General features: G+C 46.4%; 1 protein-coding gene across 1 annotated transcript; it reads left to right on the forward strand.

Moving 5' to 3' along the window:
* Positions 1–2,391: 2,391 nt before the first annotated feature.
* Positions 2,392–11,380, forward strand: LOC135390157 (blood vessel epicardial substance-B-like). The gene is made up of 4 exons (XM_064620142.1): positions 2,392–3,165; positions 4,958–5,060; positions 5,645–5,901; positions 11,227–11,380. Exons 1-3 carry the CDS (start codon positions 2,678–2,680, stop codon positions 5,888–5,890), a joined length of 837 nt encoding a protein of 278 aa, XP_064476212.1. The 5' UTR covers positions 2,392–2,677; the 3' UTR covers positions 5,891–5,901; positions 11,227–11,380.
* Positions 11,381–11,740: the final 360 nt, after the last annotated feature.

Here is an 11,740-nt window from a genome sequence, read left to right on the forward strand (position 1 = left end):
TTATGTAAATATTTGCGAACTCAACTCGGAAATTTGCCAAGTAAAGGTCACTTTTTTACCCTACCAATATGAAGAGCGTGCTGAATTCACTCAAATTCATGATAATTGACAGTGATATTCACGAGCTATCCCATCGGAAAAAATAGCCGAATATCATGCTTTTCGGGGCACTGGACCATAACGCGCGATGACTTTTTGAGCGCAATCGCTCTTAGTGCGACGAAAGGAGGTTCCGAAGCCAGCCCACAGAATGATAGTAGAAAAAGTAACAGTTCCTAAAATTAGAAGAGGGAAAGCATTATCCCAGCGAAAGTCGGACGTGATAAGCCGTGCCTGTTTTATCTCTCTCTGCGATGTCGGGGAGGGCTGGGTTTCCAACCTCCTTTCGTCGGGCTGACAAAGATTGCGCTGAAAAATTCATCATGCGCTATTCTGTGCGACCTCCGTAGAGCATGATGTTCGGCTATTTTTTCCGATGGGATAGCTCCTGAATATCCCTGTCAATTATCCTTAATTTGACTAAATTAGACACGCTCTTCACATTGGTGGGGTAAAAAAGTGACATTTGCTAGGCAAATTTCCGACTTAAGCTCGCAAAAATTTACATAATTAAACTTACGTTACACGACATTCACATGAGGAGGTGGCAAAAACCCAGTAAGAACAAATGCCGTTGACTGCATGACTCAAGGTGGTGCAGTTTTTTTATTATAATTCAGTGACACGTTTTCTGGGACACCCTGTATATGACTGTGATCTGCAGCAATGTAATCCATGTGACCAATTAAAAAAAAAACGTAAAATGTAAGAATGAAAGCATGTGTGTCGTTCAGAATGTTCATCATGTAATGCAATCACACAATGTGATATAAAATGATTATTAATTGCCGATGAACGAAACAATATAAAAAAAGCATAGAACCCTGCATTGGGAGAAATGAAATGACAATTTACTAAGTCATTGTGCTGCCGGTTGCAGTGTCATAATGTGTGCGTGTCTTTGCATTCCATTCGTTTTATATAATCGTAGAAGCGTTGATACTTTTTCAACATTTCAAGCCTCTCAACAATAAATTTGCTTAAACAACAAATATGTTCTTTAGCAGCACAAAATCAGTTTTGGTAAATGTCAGACTGGGACTCTTGGTAGTGCATTCCACTAAAAGCGCTAAAATGACAGCAAGAAGACGAAAACACACACATAGCGCTATCTGTGTGTTTTCGTTTTCTTGTTGTCATTTTAGCGCTTTTAGTAGGGTGCATCTTTGATACTCTTTTGTGATTTTTTGTCTGGAGTCCAAATTTGGGTACTTCAGTACTTGATGGGAAGTACCCGGAAAAAAGTACTTTAAGTACAGTACAAGGTACACGATTTAAAATGTACTTAAAGTACTACTTGAGTACTTGGATGGGCAGAAATCCAGCGAACCGGTAGAGATGTAGGAAGGGAGTTGCCTGAGGCGACTCCCTTCCTACTTGAGTACTTGGTACTTCAAGTATGCTGCCCATCACTGGCGGCGACATATGAGCGTTGCAAACGAGATACTCTTTTTTTCTGCATTCTTCTTGGTGTCGTTGACATGCAACATTGTGTGATATTTTTATATTAGCCAGTCATTTGTTGATAAGCTTGTAGTACCACACAGAACCTTTCTCTGTTTATGAACCTCACTGAACAAGATGGATGCTTGTCTACGCTGCGTTACTTCTGTGATATTATTTACTTTGCCTGAAATCTGAAAATGCATACATGTCATCACGACAAAGAAACGTCGGTTCCTTGTTCTGTATTACCAGCTGGGGTAGAGTATCGCCCCTGGCGATGAAACTCCCCATTCATCATCTATCAATAAAGTTTTTTTTTTCTTTTTATCGCCACCTGTAGACAAGTGACGAGCTTCTTGTGGTACTCTTTATTGCAATGCTGAAATGTTTACTCAGTCTGCGACAGAGATAGATTCCTTCCGCATGGGTCATTAAATACGCTGCACCGTGTGCTGAAATTTCAGTGCGCGCTAAAGAACCCTCATGTGGCAGTTTATTTTGCTGCGTTATCACTGATGACGCAGCAAGATGTACTGTTGTGACCAATGGCGAGCGCCATAAATACGTATAACTTGGATATACTACCATAGATATACCAACACACTCGTTGGATGATGGTGGTGGCGATGGAACTGCCTGCCGTTGCCGGTCACGCTAATGCGGGCAGCGTCACCAGTATCGCACGAAGGGATTGTGCGTCCAGTGCGTGAGTGCAATCGCACTCACGCCAAACGTAACTCAAATATACGACCAAACATAACTCTCGCGAAAGTTACCACAGGAGCAGCGGTGTGGAAAGCCTCGTGTCTGGCCTCCAGTTGCTGTGAAGAGGAGGAGGAAGAAGTATGTTGCGACTGTTCAAGCTTGGAAGTCCCGTGCTATGCGCCACTGCGGAGGAAGACGAAGAAGAAGAAGTTTAGGGTTAATCGAATACAATGAAGTATGTTTTTCGATTCCTCGCACCTTCGTAGGTTCATTCTGGTAAAGTTTAGCGCAGCAGGCCTCTGTATGTGTGTGTTACGCTTCGGGGAACCACTGACTTCTGCCTAACAGAACCATATGTCTTTCTGAGCTTGCATCGCACCGGCGATATTTACACTGCGACGTCGGTGCTGTTTGAGCCACGAACGACATGAATTCATCAGCAGTCTCACATAACCAGGCGGACACAGCATCCTACTGGGTCTGCGCAGCATGGCTTCCCACGAACCACATCCTCTTCCAGTTGGCCAACGTCTTCTTATTGCTGTCCTACTTAGCCCCGGGTGGCCATTATGGATTGCTCTACTTACGGGTTTGTTTGACCATGGGCAGTTTCCTCTTTGCCTTGTGGGGATACGTCATCCTGTGCGCTTTCGACACTATGCTGTGGAACGCGATTTTTACGTTCGTCAACCTCGGGCTTACCATGTTGATTGTGAAAGGTTTCCTGCCAATGAAGTACACCCCAGACATGGACAAAGTGTACACAAAACTATTTCAACCTCAGAACGTGTCGCGAGATCAGTTTCTGGCTGTCCTGCGCTGCGACAGGCAAATTTTGGAACTGAAACCCAAGGAGCACTACACCGTGGAAACAAAGACTGGGTCTGACCGCCTCACCTTGGTTCTTAGTGGCAGGTACGTACCCCAGGGCTCCCCGCGGCACCAAGAGTAACTTGACTTAACCTAACCTAACCTAATGTAACTTGATCTAACCCGATATTGGGCCGCGAACGGCGCAGCCTGCACGCTTGTAGAACCGTCGTTGCCGTAGTTAAAGGGACTATGAAATTTCCCGAACTCCCATACTTTTTTTCGATGGAAACTGTTCTTCCCGCAGAGAAACTAATATGCCACAAATTTTTCCGGACGAAATCGCTCCACTCTGCGAGGAGCGCGCGCTGGAAATGTCTCTTCCGCGTTCCTCCTCTCCCGCGCATATTTCCCTGCCGATGGTGTAACTGTACGGACCGCACTTCGGTTCCCCGTTACGTCACCGGTGTTGCACAATGGCAAGTAATGCCGCGAGCTCGCGCTGTGGTTGCCGCCACTGCCGAAATCTGCCGATCGCGCGAAAGCTGCTGTCATGGAGATTTCCACTCCCGATGAACGCATACGCGGGATCCTACGGCGCATGCTCCTGGCGGGATTCCTCGGCTCGGCAACACGTCACGATGACGTGTTGCTGAGCCGGCCGTGGTCGCGTCAAGTTACCCGTTGTGTCTCCGCTCGGCAGCTCGTCACGGCGCGGCGCCAGCTGTCCTCCCTTCGCCGCTCCGTTTAAATTCGCTCCCGAGAAATCCGCTCGCGCGACGAAAGTAAAATTTCGGTTCTAGACTCAGAAAAATGTCTTCTTTCGAACGAAACCAAGAAAAAAATCGTTTCATAGTCCTTTTAAGCCTCCTTTGTTGTTGTTGCGCGCGTTTTGACACTTTTGATGCCCAGGGCATCAGAAACTTGGTGGAATGGTGCAACTTGGTGAAACGTTAGACTGGTAGCTCCGGGTGCCTAACGCTAAATTCAGTATGTTGCGTGCTGAATTTTCAGTCCATGCCGAAGAACCGTCAGATGGGCGAACTTACCACGATGTACAAGGATATTGTTATTGGAACTTCCAATGGCTGTCTGCTGGTACAACATAATACAACAGGCGAAAAATAGGATCGACCGCTTCTAGACGATCGGCCCACATGCTTAAAAATTAACATCACCACATAGCACATATTTACGTAGACTGTTGCATTCAGGAGACCGTTTGTGAAGTTCACTTACTGTTTACAGTCCTAGGGAGTAAATTTCTGGGATAGATGACTAAAATGGGGAGTAACTGCAGTCTCAGCTCTCAGGGATTAGAAGCTGCAATTACTTCCTATTTAACCCATTTTTTATAGTGTACTACCGCCTCAACGGCGAACAGAACATTAGTGGTGTTCCATTCATTAAGAGACGTGGAAAGAAAGTATATTTAAAACAATGAGGACGACATGGAGAATACATAACTTAACAAGGCATATTTAAAAAGTGTGCTCTTCTTAAGAACCGGCGGCAAAGCAAGTATTGGTCAAAATATATTACATTACAGGATGTCATGAAATTGGGGGCGTGACATAGAGATGTACTATGAGAAAACAATGAATCGCATGTCAGTAAGATGAACCGGACAGGGTTGTTCTGAAAAAACAAAAACAAAGAAGTAGAAGGTTGAAATTGGCGGACCCCGCAGAAAACTTCAGCAACATCTCCAAATGTCCTAGCTTTGCTGATGCCTTTTAAGAGACCGTGTCAGTAGACTGAAAATGAGATATGCGATCGTTTTCTACTCAGTGTTATAAATCGTCACAATATATACTTCCATTTTAAAAGCAATGTGACCTAGCGCTATATCACGCAGAGCCTCATTGAATCGTTGTTTGTCCTTCCTGCCTTTCAGCCTCGAACTCTCCCAGCACAGGCGAAACCTCCATGTGGTCAGCCAGCTCGAGTTCTTGGATTCCCTCGAGTGGTTCGAGGTCTGCAGCCCCCAACAATATCACGTACGCTTATTTTATGAACCTTTCGTGAGAATCCGGAATGCAATCAACCCCCGCTAATATGGCCAAGACCGTTCCCGCAGATTTTGGTCGTAAAGCGGATTGTCATATTAACGAGTAACGCGATGATGATCCACGCAAGCCCTTCACAAAAGAAGTCTGTTTGGCTCTCTCTAGTTTCCTGGAGGCGTAAATACTGCAGGCGCAGTATTTCAACTTCAATTAGCATAGCAGTGAGTCACCTCAGAATTTTGGTCGTGATTTCAGCATTCACCCCGTGTGCGTTTTCCTGGAACCATTGAACTTTTGGGTCCGCCGGATGACTCAGTCACTGGTGGACGGTCACAATAACGAGAGAATAATACACGTGTTTTCCCTAGTTCGCAAGGTTGGTCACAGTTGGATTATTGAGTTGTCGTAATAACCAGGGGCCTTTACAGAGGACCTCCATTGCGATCAAACTCATCGAAAATGGTCACAAAGTGATGGAGTCATACAATCGAGTGTCATATTAACGAGGGTTGACTGTATATGAACAAACCTGAGAATGTATGAACAAACGCGTATTTTTATTTAAAAAAAACAAGGTAACTATGACAGCGCTGGAAGCCTGCCGTCTCCTTCTGTGGTCAAGAAGTAAACTGAAAGCGGTCATCAGCTCGGACCCTTGTCTGCGGGCAGCCTTTGAGAATATCACAGGAAAGGACGTGGTAAAGAAGCTATTCGCTTTTAGAGCAAGCAGCTGGAGCTCTCCAAAGCTTCTTGACTCAGGGACTGACACTTCAAGGCTGCAATCTGCGTCGAAAGACATGAACACGGCTATGCCTGTGTAACGGCCGCAAGGGTAGGATGCTGTTGTGCTATTGAAGATAACATGTGGTCGGACAATGTTTATTCGAGAAAGAAGCGTAAGCGCGCGAGCGAGACAGACTCTAGGGGAGCGTCCGAATAGTTTGAGATGCGCCACCGCATACCGCACACTGGAAGTGCCGCCATAATGGTGCGCCATCCGAATTCTCCACAGGCGCACATCTGCGTCACAGAAGGCGCACTTTGGGAAGTCTCCTCCGATGCAGACTTCGCGGAGTGCGTTTCACGTTTCCCGCTTCTGCCGTGTCTCGGGGGAGGGCGCGTCGTCGAACAGCTTAGCAGACGACAGTTTTCGGCGACTGGCGGCTCTTTCGTTTGCAAAAACGGCGGGATACCACGATAAATGGGCATACCGCGAAGGCGAAACAGAGCGGAACAATTACGCTTGTGAGTTTAGTCTCTCTCATGAGATACGTGTTAGCACTAAACATTTGATCCTTCGCTCTTTAGTTAATTTTAAAGCGACACGAGTTTTCGCGCCTCTCCACGGGAATGAGAAACGCAGGAAAATAGGCTGGAAGGTCTGGAAAATCGGGAGGAAGACCCATAACATGAGGTGATCAGTGATAAGCAACCCGGGAGACGCCGTCGCTGCCAGTCCCCAGCAAGCATTGAAGTAGGAATGTTAAACGAAACACGACGTTTTACGGAGCAGACGGAACTTGTTTAACGGTTTTATGATTTATTATCGAATAGATTAATAAAACTACACACAAATGCTCCCTGTGCGGGATTGTCGCTTTCAGCCTTGGATAAGTTGTCAGAACACAACCGTTGCTCACGAGGTTGCATGATGGGTGTCGTGTACGACTGCAGGGTGCCTTGGGCAGGATAAATGTGCAGCAAGCCGATCCCAGTACTACATCACGCTACTGTTGTCAGAATTAGAGTTCTCCTCGTCTCTTCTCTTCCGGAGTGCTCCTTTTGGGAACGTTACTACGGTCTGCTTACTTTTCGTCCTTCCGTCAGTTGTCGTGCACAACTTCTATACACAATGTCTGGAATGTCTACCTCACTCTCTCTGCGCATATAGGTAAACTGCAAGACAAATGAAAACGCCATAACTGCCTCGGTGTCCACGCTGAATTCCAATAAATTATTGTCGTCTGCTACAACGGCCGATTTTGCAGCACCTCATGCAATGCGCCGTCTGGAGTCTTTTTTATTAAGTATACGTTGCAGACGATCAGCACCAAATGGCGCGCGTAGCTGTGCTCAGGTGGGCTCGTCCGAATACTTTGGCTGGAAGGCGCACATGTGACGCACACTATGACGGCATGTGCGACGCATCACTGTTCGGACGCACCTTAGCTCTCGCGAATAGGCCATTTGCAAAAGTTCCAGGAACCAGCGCGCGCCGTGGGAGGGCATGCCGCAAAATGCTGTGCAAAGCGACAGCGACGGTACATACACCAGTACGACGACGACGATGATTGGAGACGATAGCAAATCGCTGTCGTTTTGCACAGCATTTCCCGGCACGCCCTGACAGGGCGCGCGCTGCTCTCTGAAACTTTTTCAAATGGACTATTAGTCAACTAACTAACGTCATCGTCCAAACAGCAGCATAACAGCGTTCTCAGTCACAACATTTTTCCTCCGGTTATAAGCGTGTTTGTTTGTCAAACAAAATTTCTGTTTATCAGTCAGTGCTCTTCATGTTCGTCTCTCTTTTGTGTCCCCTGCACCGGGGTACTTTATCGCTTTTAACACAAAAGGTGGTTGGTAAACTTCGCTCAAATAAGCACGAGAATCAAAGACGAAAGGAAGAGACGGAAATCGGAAACGGTGCTGACAAGATGGTAGGGATCAACGGACGTCATATCAAAGTTCCATTTCATCGCGCCAAGAGTGAAGCCACGCAAACGCCCTTTATGGTTCTCGCCGATGGGCTTGGTAAGGAAAATCGCCGGGTAGACACTGGGTTTGACATTATGGGTCCAGACTCTAGACCCGTACATTGTGTTACCCCAATGTGTTACACCACATGTGTTACCCTACTATTAGTGAGCCACGGTCAACTTTTACAGCAGACTCCACCGGGCCAAGGTAATCTATATAATTTTTTTCGGGTTCGGGCCGAGAAACCTAGTGTACTTCGAGCTTGGGCCGGTGCTATGTATGGTGCTGTCGCGCCGGGCCCAGGCGAGTAAATGAAAAGAAAGCCGGGGGCCTGGGTCTAAGAATACGGCCCGTGCAGTGCTCTACTGGAAATTGACATTCTTCTGGAATTTTTGCAGGCGTCTGATGCGTTCTATTACGAAATGCAGTTAACATATTATACGCTTGCTATTAATAACACGAAGTAGGCCGCAATTTCTCTCGCAACAGTTCTCGCACTCCCACATGTAAAGTACGCTTTCTAGTAAGAAACAGCGAAAAATAGTTTTTTTAATTAATCTGTAACGGTTAATCCACGGGCAAAGCACCCAAAGCAAGTCTATACCTTTCACACAGTAAGCGTACAGGCGAGAGGTCAGCATTACCGTAATTAAAGCAAAACAGAACACAGAATTGATTATGCATAGTGCGAGTACGGCGTTAATAAGCCAGGAAGAAAACTGTGACGCTCTCGCCTGTTGTTATTCTCGGAACTTCCTTATAAAACAAAAAAAGTAATACGAAAGCGCAACGGTCTGCGGATCTAACCAGGGAACACGAAAGCTATACTACCGACATCTACACCACTGAGCCAGCAACATATCAGGTTATCATCGTCAGGGATCAAGACGCAAATGCTTTGGAAGCCACACTGGACTCGTCGTCACTTCTTTCGTCGTGTGAAAAAAATGGAGCATCCAACAGTTGCACACAAAGTTGCAAAGGGTAGAAGACAGGTTCAGCTTTCGTGCCTGACATGAACACTTTCTGGAGAACCCATTGTTTTTTCGCAAGAAGACACGCAAAAAGCCAAAAGACACGCCAACGCGTTCTGCAATGAAGATAACACGGCGAAAATAAGTGCCTCAGGCAAAAAAAAAAAAAAAAAAAAAAAACGGTGACGGTCTTGCGCTTCCATTCCACTTGTGCACTATCCAGGGACATTTCATAGAAACACCTAAGTGTGGAAACGGTTTTCTAAAGCTTGGGGCCAACGGATATTCTAACAAAACTAGGTGGAATGCATTGCTTCAATGGAGGGCAGGGGTTACACAGGTGAAGGCAAGTTTAAGAGGGAGTATCCGTCTATTCTGGGAATGCCCCGTCCAGATCCGCAACTATGACCGTCCTGAAGTCACGAGTCCGCTGACTTATTGCTGGCTTCCATTTATCGCCCCCTTCTATGTGTCTCATCCACACGGGTTGTCCAACTTTTATTCTGGAGGTTCATTCTCGAACCATTCTCGACTCGAACCTCGAATTCAGCAGCTCTTTGAGACCAGTTTTGTGCTTCAAGAAACGACCTTGACACGACACGCCGCCGGAGCGGAGGAAATCGTTTGCTCTTTTCACGAGTAGTCAGTGATGGCGGCGCTACGATAGTCGCGTTCAATTTTAGAAGGAAAAGAAATATATTCTATCAACATGCGCCTTTAGAGATATGGCTGCGTTATAGCGTACCGGGAGAGATACTGCAGCGCCACGATGCGCCATCAGTAGGAGAGTGGCAGGGAGGACTCGTGCAGTGTCGTGCGGCCAGTTTAACAGCCGATACGGAAGCAGAGTGAGCATGATCGATTACATTATCTGGCGAAGGAGGGAGCGTGACCTCTTTCTTTCCAGACATGCTATCTATAGCGGTTGGACTGCTTCTTGGTTGGACTCCTTCAAAGGCGACTACAACAAAGTCAACGAGCATTACAACAGCATATCCTTATGCTTAGTAGCACAGCACAGTAAACTTTTTGCACTTTTTTGATGTAAATGGCTTGTCCCATGGCGCACACCTTTTTGTTGTTGCCTGTACACCCGAATCAAGGGTGTTGTCTAAAGCAGTGGTTCCCAAAGTGTGGTCCGCGGACCCCCGGGGGTCCCCGAGAGAGTTCGTGGGGGTCCGCGACGATCGAAGACAGCCTGAAGACCCTCTTGGCGAGTGCTGGTCACGTCATCTCTGAGGGCAATGATATTGATATATGACGATATATGATACTAAAGAAGGCAGACATATACCAAATTCTCATTTCCTGCATGGCGGTGCCTTGTTTGTTTGTTTTTCCTTTTCTTTCTTCACATCCCTTATTTATGTCGACATGAATCGTACTTAGAGGGGGTCCTCGAATGGATTCTCAGTGGGTTTGGGGGTCCGAGACAACGAGAAGTTTGGGAAACGCTGGTCTAAAGCACACTTGAATTCAGTGCATTCCTCATAAAACACTGTTATGATGGGCGTTAAAAGGGGCGTATTGAATTGAAAAAACCTTTCAGGATGAAGTTGTTTTGTGGCAAATGCTTCCTCTCAAATGGCTAGTGTAATACAAGCTCCCGCAGCAGCATACTGAGACATACAGTTCGACGTTCTTGCGCCTATGGCAAGCACAACCCTGAACTCTGCAGACTTCCAGCCTTGGCTCCATCGTACAACCTAACCCGGAGCGCAATGTGTCAGAGGCACGCCTCGCTAGGCACCATACGCGTGAGTGCCGAAGCTTGAAGAGACCTGCAGGCACCCTCGGTAGCCTATCCTGGCGTATCCGATGGATCATATACTGAAATTTGTTGTGGTCATCTTCGATAAGTGTAGTAGCGCGGAAAACGTCTGTAACGGTGACTGGAATGCGTCTTTGCAATTAAACGCCCGCAAGCAACGAGTCAAGGGTACCATCTAAATTCCTGACATCCTTCCATGTCAAACACTGTGTTTTTAACTCAAGTTATCGTTTCTAATGTGATTAACTGCTGAGTGGAGCTGTGAAACCAGTATAATTTTTATTTCACGAATTAAAACACCATTTTCAACACCAATGGGGTGTAAAACTGTATAAGACGTAAACGCCTCTCTCAACATCTCACTTTACTCCCTTAATGATCGACACGGGATAAAACGTGGTGCATGTCGATATTGCACCTTTAGTAATGCTTTTTGTACACCATTTGCTACACTTTCTGGGGCAGAAAAGGGTGTTTTCATAAGAATACGCCTATTTTGAGCGAATAAAGCTGTAGGTGTAAAATGATTTACTGTAAGTAGTTGTTACCCGTCCGTTTCAAGAGCCAACTACTTTTCCTCGTGTGAGCAGATCCCTCAAACAAAAGGAAAAAAAAGCGGTTTCTATTTTGTACTTTGTATAGTGTTATGACCACAACGCGCATGAGCGCATATCGCGTTTATTTCTCACTGGATTCGTTTCTATCCCTACAGGTACAGCTTTCAACATGCGCCCCCAAGACAATCAGCGTGTGCCGTCATATATATTCCCATGCTGAAGTGAACGTCATCCCCGGTAAAACTTCTGTATTCCACAGACAATCAAGTGAAAGTATACCGCACGATAATAAAGTGTGCGTCAGTTACTGTCAAACAGGTATTCACTTCGCACTTCGCACGCAACGCCTTGGACAACGGTAGCAGACAAGTAGTAGACGTAGGGAGATACGCAGAACCAAAGAGCATGGTGACCATCGGGACCCCACCGCTCTAGGTAGGAAGGTATTTGGAGCAAGAGCGTTCGCGCCAAGGAGGAGCTCGCACCAAGACCGCCCCCGCGCGTTTCGCGGCCGCGCGTCGCGTAGAGAAGGGTTTCCTTCTCGCGTTTGAACATGCGTGAACATGCAAAATACATCTTATTCCCTTTCCACATCTTTTAATACATCCCCGAGCGTGGAGTTTTAATCGTCATTTACCAACGATCAACTCACCTATCAACTTTCTACAC

This window comes from Ornithodoros turicata, chromosome 3 (genome assembly GCF_037126465.1).
Source record: "Ornithodoros turicata isolate Travis chromosome 3, ASM3712646v1, whole genome shotgun sequence".
Taxonomy (NCBI): Eukaryota; Metazoa; Arthropoda; class Arachnida; order Ixodida; family Argasidae; genus Ornithodoros; species Ornithodoros turicata.

Bases quoted from the DNA above. Each gene is read 5' to 3' on its own strand.
- LOC135390157 (XM_064620142.1), top strand. From the start codon at position 2,678: ATGAATTCATCAGCAGTCTCACATAACCAGGCGGACACAGCATCCTAC. The intron at 3,166-4,957 runs GTACGTACCCCA...CCTGCCTTTCAG, and splicing joins ACCTTGGTTCTTAGTGGCAG to CCTCGAACTCTCCCAGCACA. The intron at 5,061-5,644 runs GTACGCTTATTT...AAAAAAAACAAG, and splicing joins GCAGCCCCCAACAATATCAC to GTAACTATGACAGCGCTGGA.